A 21371-nucleotide genomic window follows, 5' to 3' on the forward strand; every position below is an offset into this window, starting at 1 on the left:
AAGTAATCAATACGGAAGTTATAAATTAAATTAAATAACCCATAACGTTATGGCCACTAAAATAACATCACGTAGGAGAAGTAAAAATAACTAGGTATAAGTGCACCTACTAATCATAACATATCCTTGAGCATAATACTATGAATACATTGTTGTTTATTGTAACTATGGTAACCACATTTAACTGTGTATATATATGTAAGTAGGTTCATACGCTACGAGGTGACTTAACTATGCATTATTTTTTATGTGGGTACTTATTATGTTTGCGAGATTGTTCGAAAGAGTTACCGGGGCCCTACATAAAAGGCCTACGACGGAACACGACGGTTTTTAGTCAGTCACAGCGGGAGTCATCGTTAAAAAAAAGTATTACCTATGTCAATAAATGATAAAATTGAAACAATATTAAACAATTTTGTAGCTACATTATAACAAAATTAGATGCAAATCAATTAACTATAAATAAATAAAAAGTATATTTATAAAATAATTGTATTAAGCCCACTCTGTGGCGAATTGGGATAATTTCTTTTTCTCGTTCTACTTATCAACTGATCCGATGCGGTATAAACCTGAACGTATTAACTACCTCAACAATACGGCTATTATTTATTACAAAATCGAAGGTTATTTTCATATTATTTTTACTGCTATGCTGTTCTGTGCATAGAAATTAAGTGCCTACGTATAATGTTATTGTAAGTGCAACAAGGTTAAGCAAAATTGAGTTCTATGCACAAAGTAGTTACTCACTTATACATTTTTTGAGGCTTGTCTGATCCTTTAAAAAAACATAAAAAAAGTATAAAATAAATAATTCAGCTAAATCAATATACTTCCTCATTTTTGTACTCTTTCTTAACTTAGACTTTCATGAATCAAACTTTATATTGATAAGAAAATTATACGAAAATTATATCAATTGAAAATTTTAATTACTAACTTTCCAATCAGGGTAACTTAAACCGTAGCACTACAACACAGCACTCCATCTCGCTCTACGGGCCGACTCGACGCTACGGCCTACGACGCGACGATGTTCGATTTTCAAACACGCCAGCCTCGCGACTCGCTACCACCGAGTCATTCCACGTTCGATATTGAAACGGTTCGCACGCGTCTTCGTTCTCAATAGTGACTGTTGTATAATATTGTCAATAATATTGACATCTCGTGTTAACCCAGTGTTTTTAAGCTGTGTTGTTTAGCCACCATGTGTGAAAAAAGGACCAGGAAGATAAAGAAAGGTTGGTACATCTTCATTTTATTAAATTTTTGTAATTTTCTGTGTGTAAGTGGGTACTCTAGTTTTCTGTGATGTGTGGTGGTTTGGGGTGGGATGAAAGGGAGTCGCCTCACACTTATGGAGAAAACAATTGAATTTGACGATGAGCATTTGTTTCATATTTTCGATAAAAAGGGTTTATCACTTGAAAATATTAGCTTTAAGTCAGGATTCGACAAATATTCGTGTCTTCGGTTATTAGGTATATTGACCGCTACCTTCCAATCTAGTATTGTTAGACTTTCAATAAAATACCTAATTGTCATTTCAATAATTATTGTGAAATTTTCAATGATTTCGTTCTTCATCTAAATTACAATAAAAAGTCTATATTTACTGTTTTGCTTACAAGAGAAATGTGACTCACACGAGCCGGTAAGACCTGTGTTCTAGAACCTACTTACCAAGGCTAAGCTAAAAGCGAGATTGATCTTTAAAAATAACCTAATAAGGTCCTAAATAGCTTGAGCCATTCACAGTTATTATTGTAAGAAACGCTAACAATAGGTTTAAAGTAAATTCATAACACCATGCTACGCCGTAGGCTTTCACAACGTTGGCACTGACCTACCGCAAGGAAAGGTTTCATAATTCATAACACGATAGCTGTGCTTAATGCGTGTTTATTATAACAATGCCTAGTAAGATGTCATCATACTATTTATAAATTTATAGGTAGGTATAGTAAACATGTATGAAAATTCATAAATTACAATTACATATTTAATTTTATGTACCTACATACCTACATAGTACGTAAAACTTACATGTGTTATTATGTTATGTGTTTTACATAATTTTCTCTCACATGGTTTAGGTAATAGTTTTCAGTATTTGCGTAGGTCATTTTCTTACTTTTCCTTATCCTTGAATAACTTCACTAAAATATTATATTTTGTGTTGTCTGCTGAAAGAACTATAATAACCATTACTTTACGTTACTGTTAAACACACATTGATAAACTTATCAGTCAAGTAACGTATAACCTTACTAACGTAAATGTACCATAGACTTTTCTGTCTACAAAGAATACTGATAACACATTTTCTTAGTAAAAACGAAGTTCCAATAAAAAAGAAAAAATGCTAAAATGTCATGTGACAATGTTTTTCTCATAATATAAAAATAAACAGACAAAGAGTTTGCAATGTCATCAGTATTAAGTTACCCGGTCAAGTTTCAACTATCAGTCCGTAGCGAGAAAAATGCACGGAATGCACTCACTATTCATATCATGTAATAACGACTAAGAATTATAAATAATGTAAATAGAGATAACAAGGAGACCGGTTGCCAAGTTAAACCTCTTTTGTATTTGTTTAGCTACTGGCTGGTTGTTGTGGCTACCAATTACTGGCCGTTTATTTTGTTTTCTTTTTTGATCCGCCACTAATGATGGCGATTGTTTTGAAAATAGAAGCATTTCAAATAACATCTGAATGGCCAGTTTTACACGATCTTGGAAATCTTTACATTTTGCAACCTAGACATGTCTATTCATATTTTAATAAACATACATTAACATGATTTAGCTACATCAATATAATTTGACTAGCTGGTGCCCGCGACTTCGTCTGCGCAGGTTTAGTATTTCGAACAATATGTTTACAAATTGTAGCCTATGTGTTATTCTGATGTATAAGCTATATTATTGTAAAGTTTCATTAAAATCCATTCAGTAGTTTTTGCGTGAAAGAGTAACAAACATCCATACATCCATACATCCATACATACAAACTTTCGCGTTTATAATTTTAGTAGGATTTACAAATTACTTAGCACATTGCATTTCTATGTAGACGTTTATGGACACCTGTCTTATTACTTTGACGCGATATCATAAGAATAATATAATTAATGACTTTTAGGATATAAGCTTCCAAAATAAATAACTACATATTTCATTTACACATACTTGTGTACATACGTACAAACATAACACCTACCAAAGATTCATTGAAAACGTACGATTATTTAGCTTCGCAAACAAAACAAACAAATGACTTAATCATGACAACTCCGTCCTAGCTCAATTGTAGTACCTAACTACTATCATACTGAATAGCTACCTTCTACAATATCTGCCAAGGCCGTACAATGACCGCTATGCGAAGGTCTATGTACAAAGAGAATGGTCTCTGAGATGGTAGCAATAAGGTTTGAATACCATGAAGGTACGTTCAAAACAAAGGAGCGTCATCTGCGTCATTCTATTTTTAAATTAGGGTCATTTCGCCTGTTGGCGACCATTTAGTGCAGTTGGCAAGTTTGACGGCGATAATAAAAATGCTCCAGCACTCATTTCCATGTCAAATTTGTGTAATGTATTCCTTATATACTCTATTTTAAGATTAACTTTCAGTTGTATTAGAAATATCTTACGTTTTCTATTTAAATCGATAAACCTCAAAATTAGGCGTTTTACCCAGTTTGCGTCCACAAAATCCAATTCGCGTCCACCCATGGTCCAGTTCGCGTCCAGTAGCTTAGAAAAGGAATATAGGGGTGATTTTTTTAAGAATTAATAAAGAAAGATTGTATTAGATCAATTTCTTTATTTAACAATAAACTTAATTATTAAAAGTCAACATTATCATCATTTAAAATTCACTTTAAAAAATAAAAATAATTCTTCTCAACATTGGTTTAAGTAACTTAAAATAAGATTAAACAGTAATTTTTTTTATTAAGATATATACGTGGTTATAATTAAATTATAATTATAATTTAAATATTTAATTATAATTTAATTATAACCACGTATATATATATATATATATATCTTAATAAAAAAATAGAAAAATTATAATTTAATTAGAACCACGTATATATCTTCATAAAAAAAATATAATTTAATTATAACCACGTATATATCTTAATAAAAAAAATGTACTGTTTAATCTTAATATATTAAGTAATTTCATTTAAGATAAGTTCTTCGGATACAGGAAAAAAGAAGGAAAAGACAACATACACAGAAGAAGACTTAAAGAAAGCATTAAATGATATTCGAGAGAAGAATAAATCGATAAAAAAAATATTCAAAGAATATGCCTTGTCTGATAATTTATTGACTCAACAATTCTTTTAGTTGTATGTTTAGACAAAATTGTTATATTGTTTTGTTAATTTAATATGGCCAAAAACTTACTATAATAAACGCGGGTCTTTCCCTGTGATTTTAGGGTAAAATTAACAGAACTGATTACTGTTTATTTTTCAAGTTGCAAAATTAATTGCCTAATTTTAAGTTACTTAAACCAATGTTGAGAAAAATTATTTTTATTTTTTTAAAGTGAATTTTAAATGATGATAATGTTGATTTTTAATTTAAAATAACAAAAAAAAATAAAAAAAAATCTGTTTAATCTTAATATATTAAACAGTACCCATGTTTTAATTATTTTTTATAAGCAAGTATTTAACGAAAACAGTGGACGCAATTTGGTTTATTAGTATAGAGGATAGTTTTAGTTCGCGTCCATTGTGGACGCAAAGTGGAAGTTTTGTAAAATTCGATGTAGTAATTCGCGTCCACCTTATTTTATTCGTTAAATATAAAAAACATTACCAAATTCATAAAAAACATTATACCTTTCTTCATCATTAAACTGTAGAAATAGCTATCTATCCTAAAATTCACATAAAACAATATAAAACTTACCATCAAACACGCCGCTGCACACTAATTTTTATCTAAAATTCAACGTGTTTGCGCTTTCTTGTTGAAGAGCCTAGACTAATTATTTTTTCTAAAAGGATTGGTTGGACGCACAGAACTTTTGTCTATCTGTGCGTGCCTCTTATACATTAACGTATTAGCGGTAATGATTTTTCGTTTGATTGGTGTGTTAATTATCTTGTTTTCGAAGTTTTTTTAAAGGAGATCGGCAAAATGGACGCGAACTGGGCGATGGTCGCGAACAGGCGAAATGACCCTATGTAACGGTTGATTGCACATTTGACAATTAGCGTTCAATGCTATCAATATAGGACTTACGTAGTTGTGCGGGTAGTTAGAGGCTTTGGCAATTAATGAATTTTAATTGACTGTTATCTACTGAAAGTATCAAGTTATTTAATGGACATTTTAAGTATTTTCTATATGCCTGAAAAGTTAGATAGGTGACTGAAATTCTACATACATATGTACATATTGAATTAATTTGTCAAAGCCCACGTTGTAAAATGTTTAAAATAGTTCACCTTCACAACATACTGTAAAATTTTCAGTAGTTACTCAACTTGTTCTGTAACAATCGTGTATATGTTATGGACCATGTGATTAATTCGGGCATTATTTATAATGCCCGAGCATTATGAATAATGTCTAGCTTTATCGGGCCAAGTGATTAATAACTATGTTAACTTCATTATTTATCACATAGCACGGGCATTATTATATTGCTACATGATAGTTGGGCAATTTGATAATAAAGCTATATTTTATGCGGTGCGAGGGTGGCAGTTGTTCTAATAAATAAATCCTGTTACTTGCTACATATTTTATGATTATTGTTTTAAATTATATGTTCTATTTTAATGGGAAATTATAAGTCTAGCCACAAAATTATTAATTGGACAATTGTCATCTAATTTACTAACTCGGCCTCGTTTTTCTTGGCTCGTTTTTTTTATGGTAGAATTTAATTTGGATTCAAAACATTGTATTAAAAACTGAACTTAGTGACGAAAACGAATATCTGCAAAAACCGACTCCACGTAGTCTTGTCTGCCCTACCCCTAGAGTGCAATTCAAAACCGCGTAGGCGCGGAGGGGCGAGGCGGCCTGCGAGCTGAGGCGCAGGTAGTTTTAACGCTCGCCGACTCGGCTGAGGCTGGCCGGCAGCCGAAGCTGTGGTGGTGAGCGTGAAAACCATCTGCGACGATAAGCTCGCATGGGACCGCCGGAGCCCCGCAGCGCCGGAGCCGTGACAGAAACCATGCTTGCTGCATGTTGCATGCTTACTTCCATGCTCTGTTAATTGATATGGGATGTGTTATATTTTAAACGTACTGAGTAAAAAAATTAGAAGCTAAATAAATATATTTTATGATGTCATTTAATAGTATTTCAGAAGTTTACTTTAGTTTAGCTTGCTACTTTAATTGTGGCTGACTTAGTAATTTAGAAGACAACATACATTTTTGATATTAAAAAGAAGCCTGTTTAAATAGCACCCTATTTTAATTATATTTTCTATGTGTAATAATAAAAGTTAATTATTCCAAATAATGAGTCCAATCGCTTAAACTTTAGTTTTATAATAATAAGTCATTTGTATAAAACAAAGATATGTTGTAAATTTTTTGTTTTAAATTTAATTATATTTTTATGTTATATTTTTAATATGACTTTCCTTAACTTTTAAATGCAAAAACTAGAGGAGTTTTAAGGCAGAAGTCCTTCATAATTAATCCAAATCATGAGGCTGATTATTTAAGTGGTTTAATATTTAGTTTATTTTAAGTTACATGTCAATAACAATACAAAAAATGAAATTAAATATGTTTGTATTACTTTGCCCAAAAGGTCACGGGCAATATGTATAGTGCCCGGTCAATTTGATTATTTGAATAATTATTATCAAATTGCACTCTCATATTGGGCATTATTCATAATGACCGGGCATTATGTATACTGCGCAATTTATCACTTGGTCCATAACATATATAACTATAGGTACATGGATACATAGTTAGTATGCAACTGTTACAAAGTCGTTAATATCTCACACAATTGATGACGTGTGCTTCACACTTATTATTTCACATGCACCGTCTCAATAGCTTTTACAATAAGTAATGTATAACTACGTTACTATAAAGCTGCTAAAATGATTGTTCATGCACTGCATGGTTATTGAAATTTTAGTGTTTGAATGAAAAGATCAGTATTACTAATTCATAATAAGTTACCATGCCAGACGAAATTATTTTCGTCTGGAGATTATCTTTGACATGCCCTCAATATTTAAATCCATAGTTAGATCCTTTGATAACTATTTCGATTCAGTTTTTCCTTTATCATAACTTTAATCGCATGGTACATGCGTACATACATATTACAAAAACATAACAAAAGTTCAGAAAAATATCGCGACTGATTCGAGAGGTCGCTGGCCTTCTATTTTTAAATCATAACATTGTTGTAAGGAGGATTTAAGGAAAAAAAACCGGCCAAGTGCGAGTCGGACTCGTGCACGAAGGGTTCCGTAAATTACAGTTAAATCAACCTATCTCAAAAACTATAAGAGATACTTTGATCAAACCAAAAATCGTTGAAAGAGTTAATTAGCATGCATCACCTCTATTTTTTTTAGAATTTTATACCCCGTAGTTATAAAAATAGAGGGGGGGGACATACTTTTTACGACTTTGAGAGCTGATATCTCAAAAACCGTTCACTTTAAGAAAAATGTTTTTTAGAAAACTTTATATCATTTTAAAAGACGTTTCCATTGATACCCCACACGGGTATGTACATCGAAAAAAAAAATTTCATCCCTCAGTTACATGTATGGGGGGCCCCACCCCCAATTCTTTTTTTTAATATTTAGTGTCATATTTTTGTAGCGGTTCATACAACACATATTCCCATCAAATTTCATCACTGTAGTACTTATAGTTTCCGAGTAAATCGGCTGTGACAGACGGACAGACGGACAGACGGACAGACGGACAGACGGACATGACGAAACTATAAGGGTTCCGTTTTTGCCATTTTGGCTACGGAACCCTAAAAACTGTCCTCTTTGCGCGTACTGGCCTATTTGGCCAGATTGCGTTTGTAAAGAAAAAAATCGTCACGTGTTTACCACGTACATTATTTCAGCGGATATAACGGTTTCGAAAGAAAGCGGTACTTTCTGAAAAGAGAGTAACCGATAATGCCTACTGTATAATAGATGAAGAAAATACATATTAAAGCACCATGGTTATTTTATAATGTCTAAAACATGCAAGTTTACACTAACAAAGGTATATACATTATTCAAATGACATGATAACAATTTCATGAAGTCCATAAGTCTGTAAGTAACGAATTAAACTTATATAGTGAATTATTTACTATGTAGATGTCGTCAAGGAAATTATTTGGAATAAATTAGCCTTAGCAATCTAAAAGTTTCCTACCTACTTCTAAGAATATCTAATGAATAATGGCATAAATTATGAAATTATAAGAAGGCCATATTGAAATTCAAAAGGAAAATCGAAGATCATTATATTATTTTCGGCCAGTAACGTCTTGGACAGCAAAAAGTCCCGTTGCATTTTAACGTTTTTTTTTTTAATAATTACTATGTGATATATCAACAAACGGAATTGTTAGTTATAGAAAAACTCATTGTGTGAATACCATGTGAAGAATTTGCACCTATTTATTCAATCTGCATGACATGTGTTAAAATTCAATATGTCAGTGAGCTTAGTCACAACAAAATTAAAATGGATGGGTACATATGTAGACAATAATTAAAGGGTCATGCGACCAATATCAAGCATTGCAAAATATAGGTCGAGCTAAAACATGGCAAAGGTTAACATTTCGAGCACGCCAAAACTTATCCAAAACCAGAAATGAGTTAACATGTCTAGCATACCAAACATAGATTTGTTACCTAACAATATAAAATACATTTCACAGCAGGATAACAGTATAAAATCACACTTTCCTCATTAATTTGAGGATATAACCGACATTCGCCGACAGTCACATGTTTTCTTACGTGCTCTTCATCACGCATGCCAAAGCGAATTGCAAACTTCTAAACAAGCAATATTTACTTTTATATTCAGCGTTATAAAGTTTAATTTCATTTATCTGCAATGATGCTGTTCTATAACCGGCATCCAAACTCGGGTGAAAGTTCGTTGACCTGGTGACGTCATTGGCTGTCACGTGGATTGCCATTGTTTAAGGACGACCGTTATGAGGAAAAAAGGATTTTATCCAAACTGTGTCACACAAACTTACAGAAAAATTAAAGCTTGGATGGTATGAATTTGAGGTTATAAGTAGCATTGCAACTTGAATTTTGCTTTAAGCTATTAATATTTCAATTATAATTCTCAGAATAATCTCATCCTCGACTAAGCGATTTAGGAACAACTCAAAACTGGATCAATAGCAATAACAATTTAATTGCATTCATTTGACTTTGACTAGACACGATTCTTGACATTTACAAATGTGAATCTCGGAATGTATACCAAAACATTTGTACGCAGAAAATAGGTGTATTTCGGGCAAAATTTATAATGGCAATAAATTACATTTCATGTAAGTAATGTTTTATAAAGTAGATAGGAAATTATTAGCTCTCAACATTGTAAAAAAACAAGCTAGATACTGAATTTTACAGACGCAAGCAGAAACCATAAACACAACAAATAAAATTTGAGTAAAAACTCCTGAAAACACTATTAGCTTATAGTAGTAGATCTGTAGTATACTGAATTATTCAGCAATCTTGTATTTAAACCACCCTCAATTTGGTATTCATAGATTCGTAAGTTTAACTTTTTACGCTGAAAAGAAAAGTTCCGTCAACACTTCAGCTTTTTAAAGCTTAATTAAATCCAGAACAGGTAGTCTAGTTGCAAATTGTAATATTCTAACATTGAGTTAGAGTATGACAAGTCTTGCCTTACACAATAACTAAAACAATAGGAATGTAACAAAAGACTTGAGCTGAAACTAACTAGCTTATACAATGCAGATCTCACATCAACCAGTCTTTGTTCATAAGTATTTTCTACTCTATGCACTTTACATAAGTCCTTTTTAGATTTCCGTATCCTAAGGGAAAAACGGGACCCTATTTACTAAGATTCCGCTGTCCTTTCGTCTATTCACCAGGCGTTCGTAGATATGTTGCCGCCATAACTACTTTAATACCGAAAATTACAATGAAATAAATATTTCAATTGCCTACCATGCAAGAAACATGTCTTCTAAGCCCTTTTGAACATACGGAATCCCTCGTGCTCGAGTCTGTCTCGCATTTGGTCGGTTTTTATAGTATAACTTGAATACGTAATAAACTGAAATGCCTGTCACAATTTATTGAACTAAATAATATTGAATGAGGTTAACCGAGTTCAAATTAATAAAATCGGGACGGGATTTTGCAGATTCGAGGAAAAATTCGTAGCAAAATAAAGCCACAATTACGTCAATAGCTTATGGTGATTACGCACTTGTTTATTTAGGAGAACTAGTACTTATTGTTTAGGTATTTAAGTTGAGATTTTTAATACGCTTCGCAAGTCTCAATCCAATTTTCAAGAGACGGACTTTTTGAAGTCTCGTTCGAAGCATCGTCGACAGACGCTTCCAAAAAATCACTTATCTCCATAGCGACTTATTTATCGCTTTACTATAAATAGACATACATAAATATCAACACTTTATTATAGCAATAATAAAATAGACACACCTCCAAAAGTCTTGAAAAAAAAATGCAAAAAAAAACAGCCAGGACTTTTTAAAGTTCGTCCATTAACGTGACTATCTGCAGCCAGGAAGCTGTCACGTTGCAAGTCTGCAGTGCAAAGGCTGCAGTCTGCAATATTCATACTCTGCTCAGCGGGGCTCGACCACGCGGCCTGGTCACGTGGCCCTAACACGCGCATCGCTGTTTTTGTTACCGGCTTTTTGAACGCACACCCGCCCGTAACGTGACTTACCGCGCTTCACTATTGTTCTGACAGATCGATTTTTTTTGAATTCCGAATAAGTGCAAGCTGTGGTTTTCTTTTTTTTAATTAAATAAAGAGCTTTGTACCTATTTAGTTTTGAAGAAATTGAACATAGAGGTTTGAGTTCTGAGATTTGGTTTTTAATGCTAATTGGGTTATGACGTTTGTTTGCGTACTTTATCAGCTGATTAGATAGTAGTAATGTTTACTGGTCTACATTTACGGAATACTTTGGGAATGTCTCTTCTTAATAATAAGCGCGTTTACATTTAAGTGTTCTTTTAATATCATTTTGATATCACGCTTTCGGCAAACCAATATAGATATTTTACAAGATCCTTTTTAACTTTGCCTACATTTTATTAAAATCTCTTTAGGTTGGGGCACAAGGATTTATGTATTAAAAGATTAATCGTCTTAAATTCCCTCGCAAAGTTTTCGTTAACTTAGTCACGAAGTTCAAGTTACGCCTACCTGAAGCCTGAAGCGAATGACCGACCCCATTTTATTTTTAATCCTACCTGCTAGCAACATTTTCCTTACCTTAAAATGTTATTGAACTTTTTGGATTTTTCCTCGAACATTTTATCACCAACAGCAAATCAGTGACCCATGAAGGGACTTTAACTAAATTAGTTCCTTTGTACAAAAGTTTTAACAACAATACAACCACCGATAATATCCTCTGACAATGTACGGATACGCAGTTTCCCCCGACCGGGTCAAGGCACTACCATCCTGTTCGTACACGGTACATAATTACATCGCCTATGTGTGCGTGTTTGCGTATGTGTGGGTATCAACCGAACGGTCTGGCTGCCCACACGTCTACCTTGGCCTGACAATACTTAACCACGACTATAAATAATAATTTTAAAATTGGAATGCATTTAATAAACAAATATTGTATTGTTTCCCTCGGTCTTCTAATTAGTATAGCCTTATTGTCTTTTATTCCATTTTTGAATTGAATAATTGTTTCAATATTGTACGTTTGATCTTTTGACATTGGTAGTTCATAATAATGCATTGTTCCATTGTTATGCGTTGGGGATGACGTGTGCATTAAAAGTTAATTAGAGGATGAATTAATTATTTACCAATATTGAATTAATTACGTATCCCATAATTTTGAAAATGTTCTTCTGTTCGACTTAGATGTAAGTTAATCTTTTCTAACCACATAATTAACGATATTTCTCCATCTTTGCAGGTTCTCACCTTACCCGCCTCCGCGAAGCCAGACGCATCCAAAGGCTGCAGAGGCTGTCATCACCATCCACCAGTGATGACAACACCACCGTATCTGTCTCCCCGTGCCCGCCCGCCGTCGACAAAAACGCTCAGAACAGAGTCATACTCGAACTAGCGTGGAAGACGGTCGCACTTATGCACAAGAACAGACTCATCCAACAAAAGATCATCGCATTAAAAAAGGAGACCTCAGAATTCGTCGCTGCCATCATGAACAACCCAGAAAATAGGAAACGTTATGTCGAACACATTCGTATGTATGGGCCCGCTTCACAAACCCAAATACAAAATGGCGACCATCAACTGCAGTTGGAACCAAAGGTGTAAGCTCTGAAGGTGAATGAATGAGTGAATGATACGTTATTTTGTTCAGTATGAATGTATGTGTGTTACTTAAAGCCTGTTGTTAATTTATCAAGCTTTGTATTTACTTGGACCTTGTATACACGTAGTTGCAACGTCATTTCTGACGTTGACGTTAAATTGTGATCAAATTATGTAAGAATCATTGTTGAAATCCTAGATTTCGTAGTCGTTCTAGTATAACAAAATTACCTATATGTTCCAATCTATTATTGTAAGTGTTGTAAATATTTTAGATTGCAAACAGTTTCTCACGTGTAGTATTTGTTTGCACTTTACCTTCCAGCAATAATAAATAATGCAGTGTCTTAAGTAAACATGTTGTGGTTATAATAACTTCTTATTGTTATAAAAGTAAGCTATTATGAGGTTGTAAGTAAGAGGCTGTTAATGTTTTAAGGTAGATATCTTCGTACTATCGTGATCGGCCAAACATCGGCCCGATGAGGTTTTTAATGAGAAATATTAAAGCGTTTATTTACGCGGGAACTGTGAGATAGGGTAACATTATATTAATAAGGGTAAGCTGTATAATTTGTTGTAACACTCGTTACTAAATGTACCCAGTAATAGTTTGATGGTTAAAGACAAAATTGTTGTTTTTTAATTAGGCACAAAATTCTTTTTTTTTCGACTGTGGTATTAAATGTTTTCAGTAGATAGAAAAATTCAAATGAAAACGTTCAAAAATTGTGATTAGTCAGATTATTTATATGTAAATTAAAAATTGTCGTAGTACGAAGAACTCGAAGGAAAGGTTTTCAAAAAAATACTCTTAGCACGTAATTTAAGTTAGTTATTTTAGATTTTAATAATTTCTACAAAAACATCTTTGTATTCGTTAAACGCTGTTTATTAGACCAAGTGATCATTTATTATTTTGTGAAAAGCTCATTCATTAGAAATATGTTCTCATTTATATGCCCTTTATATTTATGACAGCTCATTATTTTTAGATATAAACATTTTGTAATTACGTTCTAGTAATCCCAAACCACCGAAATTGTGGATGTCTTATGTGTGAAATTATCTCATGATATGGAAGAACATTGTAATATCAAAATCATTAATTTGAGCTTTTCAAACTGTCGTAGCTCTATGACAAAATAATTATCTACTAAATTACCGATTTCCCTTTTTGTGGAAGGCCTTAAGTGGCCTTAAAAGATTCGCAATTTATGTTTCAAAGTGTTTTCCGAATTTCTGCTACAAATTAACATTGTTTTCGAGTAAAATATAACCTTTCAATGTGCACCGCTACTCGGGGTCATTATCCCGTTAGAAATGTACAAACGCACGCTACTGCCATCTAGCGGATACAGAATAAGTTCCTCATACACTTGGTCCAATAACAGCCCGTTTAACCTAGGTTGCATTTAATAGAAATTAGTATAAATAAAGAATGCACAGATCTACCAATCACTGTGTTCATTTTAATTGTACGTATTTATACTGATTTCAGTATATTTATCACAAAAATACATTACTATAAGTATTACACGCGATGTTTTTTATCTTTGTATAATTTGTTGATGCGTTATAGGTTTCGTAAGCGAAATAAGCAAGGATTCAAAATTACAGGGAGTGCGAAATTCTAAAATGTGAATCCTCTGAAAGATATAAGTATTAAACGACTATAATGTTAAGTTTTTATTTATAATCTATTGCACAAGGCTCCCTATGTGTATGTTTAATGTACCTACGCTTAAAAATCTTGGCTTTTTTGTGGTTTACTTAGATCATAAGTCAATTTTGAAAAATACACTAGTCTCTCGAATTTTCTTTGTTTGCTTTTCCTCAAAACTATTTTCCTGCACAAAACCTACCTCCTCAGTCCTCAGGTTCTCAGAGCTGTGTGATGATTCAGATCGTTCACGAGTTAGCTTCTAGGAAAAGCTACGAGAATAGGTATAATAAATAAAGTCTGGGTGCAGTCTGGGTTTATTATTTCAAATTAAAATGACTGTTTCTTATGACAGGAATGACTAAACATCTTTATCCGACATAAGACATCATGTTTCTAGAATAAGGCAACAACGCTATATGAAGGGTAAGGGAATCTTGGGGTATTTTGTGGTTGACATCCACGGACCGACTTGCCCAAGTGATCCTTACGATTCGATAAAAAGGCTACATGCGAGCCGCGAGCTCCTACCAGTAGAAATTGAGCAGATTTCTATTTCACATTGGTAAGTACAAGACGTGCTAAGGCACATAGATGCTCGGTAACAAGACCTAGATTTCTGATTTCAACGACTATACATAGTTAATTAACCTAGTCTAGGTAATTAATAGCTAACGGTGCCTACAGGCCTAGGTCATCGATCGTTAAGTCTGCCGATATAGTTATAAGCACAATACATAGAGGTTTAAGTGAGTTTATGTCTGGCCCCAAGTTTTTATAACAAATAGTTACTGAAAGAAAGGTAATCCAGACATAATACGGGACTAAAATTGATTCACTGACCTAAATCTAGGCATTTACAAAAAACCTACAATAAGTAGTTAAGTCTTGAGTGTATTTAACGCCATCTGTTGTTGGATAGCATAATAAATTCACAATCAAACATTTTGAGTAAAGCGCCATCTAGGGGCGAGTAGCAAAAGTTTTCACTAAACAACATTTTGAAAACACAATTAGTTTAAAATAATAGTACTAGATGGCGCACCACTTTATTTTGAGGATTTGTTTTATATTGGATTTGTATTATAGGATCTGTATTATAGGATATAGGATTTGTATTATACCACGGGGTTGAAGTGTAAGATGACGAAAAAGGCTGACACGCTGAAAGTCTTTCTGAACCATGGAAGCTCTAATCAACTGTGTTAAAATGCTGACTCATTGAAACTTTACTGTCAATCGGTCCCTGAGTATTTTTTATTATTTATTTACTATATTCTGAGACAATTGTGTATTATACGAATATAACCAATAAGTAAACTCACGGAGTACTGGACCGATGTTTTTAATTTCTTTCATTATTAGAATAAGTTCTTACTTATGACGTGCTGAAATACGGAAAAAGCACTCTCATTCTTTATCTTGAGTGGAAGTAATCATACTGTGCAAACCCCAAATACCTAATAGGTAGGTATGTTAGGATAATAGTGATAAAATCATACTTATCTAAGTTCCATTCCGAAAATCACTCCTAACTTGAAGCAAATTTTTATTTAAACGCTGAAAACGCCCGGCCTTGACCTGTTGCATGTGAAGATACGCCGGAACTTTAAACCTAGGTCAAACTCTGCACTAAACGTGGCTATCGCACAACATGTAAACTTTATACCTATCTAGGTTTAGTATTTCTGGAACTTAATTATTACTTATTTACCTAAACTCATAAAGCTGAAGTGGTTCTTTAAACGCGCTCATTTCAAGAGCCTCCAGCTAGATCAATTTTAAAAATTATTTCAGTGTTAGATTTGTTTACTAAGGAAGTTATTAGTATACCCTGTTTATTTTATCCAGATACAAGAGCTAGTTCCCTCAGGAAGCTGGCAGAAGCTGGTCAGCTGTAGTAGGTATAGTATCATGGATGTCTTAGTAAGAAACCGGTACCTAATTATCAAGTAAGTAGTAGGTATCTAAGTAAATAACTAAGTAGATACGTATCATGCCTGAAACTTCTGACATGTGGCAAAAGACCACATAAATTCATAAAACCTGTAGACCGCACCCAGGCAGGAATTAAACCAAGCTAACCAAAATCGAAAATTCAAATTCAGATTAACATTTCCCACTTCAAAAACTTCCTGAACAACAAAAACCCGCAACGAGTCCAAAACCAGTGCAAACTTTTTTCATGTTAACGGAAGTTGTTCGCGCATAAACAAGTGAACATTATTATTTAATTAGAATACTAGAGAGGAGCTTTGTATCACTATGGTCATTCCGTGATTCGTAACTCAGTATCGGTTAGACGGCCCCGCACGACACTGCGAACTCCCGCGGCGCGCGCTATGTTTTAACGATAAAAAATTGGACAATACCCAGTGGATTATGCACTAAAACGACTGCAAATACGTGCGAAAAGTTGAAGGGAATAATACAGTATTTTATATACTGTTTCCATGAACTTTTTGTAACGTTGGCAGTCGAAAAAAGTTCATACGAGTTCTAAAAGTGAATTTTAGTTTTTCTTTTCAATTGTTTTTGTTAAATTATTGTTGTAAGTACGTTGGTAAATTGGTCCAGTGTTCATCATACAGGTATATTATAAGAAAGATTTTAATTTATTATAATTATCAGGTTACCAAGCAGAGATATAATTGCACATTTCCTATAAGTAGTTTGTTCTGGGTTGTGACTTAATGATATGTAAATCCATATTTTTATTACCGACATATTAATTAATTTATCTAAAGACTAGTATTACATTACGCCGACTGCATTTTAATCAATATAAATTATAGAGCTTTTAAATTACAAAAAATTCTAACTTCACAGCTACCTACTTTAAATTTTCTAGATTAAATCTCGTTTGGACATTTATAATAAAACAAGACTTATTCATTAGGAATATCTAATGAACACCATATTCTAACAAAATGCTCCTTTGATGCGTAAAATATTAAAATTGGCGGAGATAGCAATCAATTTTAAATTAGTCATGGTTTAAACTAACAACGTGAACGTAGGTAACAAACATCAGTTTCGGTATGTGATCCCACGCATATATACATCAAAACCACGTGAAATTATAGCAAAAACTAGTCATGAAAGTTGAATATTTACTTGCATATAAAAAACCAGTTACGTCAACATGTAAACTAAAATTATTATTTACTAAACGAATTATAAATAAATACCTATATAAAAAAAACTGTAAACTGCAACAGTAATACTTCAGTATATACCTACTGTCGAAACCAAAAAGCTTTTACATTTTAAATGTCAAAAATATTCAGCCATTAATATTGTAAAAGTCGTCATAAATTGATTCAGAAAGCACTCTATTGGAGCGCTCTAGACTAAGACAGCCTAGCGGGGAACTCTAATAGCCAATCAAATGATACGCCAACGGATCCTCTCGTGAAAATCAATCAATCAGTCGGAATGCTCGTACTCAATGTGTACCTAATATTGATCAACGCACGTGTATTGAATCATCAGTACAATACTATACTACCATAATAAAGGGAAACATTTTTTTGCTGGTTTGTAAAGGGCTCTGAAACTACTGAAATACTTTCACCGTTGGAAAGTTACACTCTTTTCCGTCCGCCTTTTTCCCGCGGTTTCACAAGCGTCCCGTGAGAACTACTGCAAGTACCTGGCAAAATATAGCCTATGTTCACCGGGGATAATGAAAGAAGCTTCCTAACAATGAAAGAATTTTTCAAATCTCGGTTAAGTAGTTCTGGAGATTATCCAAGTCAAACAAACAAACACTCAAATCTTTCCACTTTATAATATTAGTTTAGGTTCTATAGCCTAGCCTACACTACTCGAGGTCAGAAAATGAGCTTTTAAGATGTCTTACTACCTTTACTTTATATACCTACTTAATTTGTAAACAAAGTAATGATGAAGTAAATACCATCAACAGAGAGTTATCTTAAGTTACTATACAACCAACGTATCACATGGAAGACAGCCATTAATTAACTCGAGATGAAGGGCAAGAGTACACACAACAGCCTAACGATTTATTATGGTAATATAATAACCTATCGCTATTTCCGTCAAGTAAGCCTAATATAGCTACACAATTGCTTCAAGAAACCTACAATTATTGTAGATAGGAAGTAAAAACTGGTAGAACTAAAACTATTTATCAATAAGGGTAGGTACCTAACTATAGTAATATCAAGTGTGTTCCGGATAAAAAAAAATATGTTAGTAGTGTGTACCTTTTTACTCTATGACTAGAGTGGACATCGTAACTTCGATATTCCTGTTACGACCATAAAAAAGTCAAATTCCTTTTCCAAAAAAATACTGGTCTCACAAACCTCATTTGGTTTTATTATCCAGCCAGTTTCAAAGTTATAAAACTATGCTCGCTCTTATTGCGTAATGTTTTTCAACTAAGTGTCTATGAAAATGTTGTGCAATAAACAAACGATAGACAAACTCTTTGTAGCCTTAAACTTAAACTCGTCTGTGAAAAAAAAACTTTATTGAGAGTCATCGTCCTAGTGCAATTTGTTAAACTAAAAAAGTCATCATTAAAATTCAGGAATTTTAGACATCCGTTTAGTGGCCGTCCTTTTTGAGTCTAGGTAAAAATAATTCTTGTCTTTCATTAACATAACGGTATGTTAAAGTCTTTAAATTGATACAGAAATCGAGAAAAATGTTCTATCTTACGGTAAGATACCTATTTGAATCAATTGCCAGTTGCCACATCGGAGTCTGTGTGTCAAGGTGCGATGGCTCATTAAAGGAACGCCGCATTCTTCGTTTATAGTCTATGGAGTCTGTGTCTATGGACGAAGTTCAATGGTACCATTTACAGTCACGCACCTGAGTGGTCTTTTTTTACACAGCTTAGATTGACTGGCTCGTTGTTCGTTCGTCTGGTTTTTGGACGTAGACTATGAACATTTGTATTTGTGTTAGGGAAAGAGTATTAAAATTATTTTGGAAATGATTTAAATGTCCAAAAAAGTGTCAGTTTTACTACATATATTTTATTTATTCTAGTTACATAGTTCACATTTTTTTTGGATTGCTTCTTATGCATCTCCCGAGCATTTTCCAAGAGACTGGGTTGCTTCTTATTGTTTTCATAAATAATTAAAAAGTTCTATTTTATAAAATGTTCAACCTTTTCATACATTTACAATATTCATGATGATTAATTTACATTTGCACAAGTTTTATTTAGTTTTGTTCTATTAGCTCAATACAAGTTCATAAGTTCATAATAATAGGAGTACAAGTAGGTAAACTTATTATCTTGATGTCACTAAACTCGATATACAGTTTGACATGTCTACACACCAATTAAGTACCTACTCTTTGACGTACGCCTACTCGTAAATCGTACCTTCTTTATTTTTTGTACACAACTAGTGACAGGCTTTCTAATCTGAAACTTCCCACAGCGGCTTCTACTTTGATTAATGTATACGTATGCACACAAACTAACGTTAGGAGAATTTACATAATATTACATTTCCTTAAATCTATATTCAACTACTTAGTGGCCCGCAGTACAAGCTTCGCTACGCATAAAGTTCACCATATTGTTTAAAAAAATGTGATAAATGAAGAACCGCTCGATCGATTTTATGCAAACCTCCCCTAAACCATCTACTAAATAGTCCGAACAAAGCCTAAATATTTGGTTTGGATAAGTGAGCCCGTTCTTGAGTTATAAAATTACACTGAAAAGTGGCATTAATTTTTATAAAATGTATAGATAACTGCTAGCGTCTACTAACTTGTCTAGTTGAGGAAAAATATGGGAGATGGAATGGCCGGTAGATTGTTAAAGAGAAGACAATGAAAGTTACATTTATTTTTCATCAATAAGGTTCATAAAACAACTTATGTTACAATGCACAAAAGTACTTAGCAAGTTTTAAAAATAGATCTTTAGTGTAGAAGAAATAGATAGATAATCTGCTTTATAGGTTCTAATCCGAAATCCAATACCACATCAATAAAATTCGCATCACATTGCAGATCATATTCTAATGATTGATCAGATGCTAGATAAGCATACGCCTAGTTAAATCAATCTTTTATTTAGATATTATTAACACCTAATTAAATTAAGATTAACCTATAAGATTAGATAAAAAGTTTGCTTATTTATATACTTAATTTATCTATTTCTGCAAATATTTTAAATTCACTATTTCGGTTTTTTTCCAATCATTTTCTCTTGAAATTATTAATTGTCACATGATACTTAAAGATAACAAAACTAGTTATTATCCTAGATAAATCTCGATCAGTGATATTTTTAAAATATTGAAAATGTTTATTTATTTTAATTATTTGTTTATCTAAGATTAATATCAGATATCATATTGTTTTTCAATAAATAAATGCAATTGATAAAAATATGAATATGATCAAAATATCATATGACTTTTGAAAAAATCCTACACCTGTAATTTCTAAATGTCAATGATGTCTATATTCGATTGCTGCCATAGTTTATTCATTTGTTGTCAAAATATGTAGATTCATGTGAGTTCATATCATTTATTTGCGTTCCACAAGTTTTTCAAGGTGTTACAATACACTTAAAGCTAAGGATATTAGTGGACCCTGTTGGGACACAGCAACATTGAGCATTTAATGCCAGTACATTAAAAAATACTTATAACTATCTTATTCTAAATTATTAATTCGGTAGCTTTAAACATTATAATAGGAATGTTAATTTATAGTTAAAATATGTAAGGTCAAATAATTAAGAACAGGCATAGTATATTGCAGATCAAATTCTAATGATTGATCAGAAGCTAGATAAACACACGCATAGTTAAATCAATCTTTTATTTAGATATTATTAACACCTAATTAAATTAAGATTAACCTATAAGATAAGATAAAAAATTAGCTTATTTTTATATAATTTATCTATGTCTGGAAATATTTTGAATTCACTGTTTCGGTTTTTTTCCAATCATATTCTATTGAAATTATTAATTTGTCACATGATACTTAAAGATAACAAAACTAGTTATTATCCTAGAGAAATCTCGAAAAATGATATTTTGAAAATATTTATTTATTTTAATTATTTGTTTATCTTAGATTGATAACAGATGTAATATTGTGTCTTA

General features: G+C 32.6%; 2 protein-coding genes across 4 annotated transcripts in view; both read left to right on the forward strand.

Annotated features, from left to right (window-relative positions):
• The first annotated feature begins 1082 nt into the window (after positions 1-1082).
• Positions 1083-14391, forward strand: LOC110377265 (uncharacterized). Its single transcript, XM_021336088.3, has 2 exons — positions 1083-1250; positions 12211-14391. Exons 1-2 carry the CDS (start codon positions 1217-1219, stop codon positions 12576-12578), a joined length of 402 nt encoding a protein of 133 aa, XP_021191763.1. The 5' UTR covers positions 1083-1216; the 3' UTR covers positions 12579-14391.
• A 2134-nt stretch (positions 14392-16525) lies between these two features.
• Positions 16526-21371, forward strand: part of LOC110377269 (facilitated trehalose transporter Tret1) — a 34676-nt gene continuing 29830 nt past the window's right edge. The window contains exon 1 of one of the 3 annotated variants that reach the window (XM_021336091.3): positions 16526-16829. The gene's annotated coding sequence lies outside the window, so the exon portion shown is untranslated. The remainder of the gene's footprint in view (positions 16830-21371) is intronic. The other 2 variants (XM_064040857.1, XM_064040858.1) reach the window with 2 other exon arrangements.

This window comes from Helicoverpa armigera, chromosome 23 (assembly GCF_030705265.1).
Source record: "Helicoverpa armigera isolate CAAS_96S chromosome 23, ASM3070526v1, whole genome shotgun sequence".
Classification (NCBI taxonomy): domain Eukaryota; kingdom Metazoa; phylum Arthropoda; class Insecta; order Lepidoptera; family Noctuidae; genus Helicoverpa; species Helicoverpa armigera.

Excerpts from the sequence above, each read along its gene's own strand:
- LOC110377265 (XM_021336088.3), top strand. The coding sequence starts at position 1,217 with ATGTGTGAAAAAAGGACCAGGAAGATAAAGAAAG. Across the intron at positions 1,251-12,210 it reads GACCAGGAAGATAAAGAAAG|GTTCTCACCTTACCCGCCTC; the intron begins GTTGGTACATCT and ends CCATCTTTGCAG.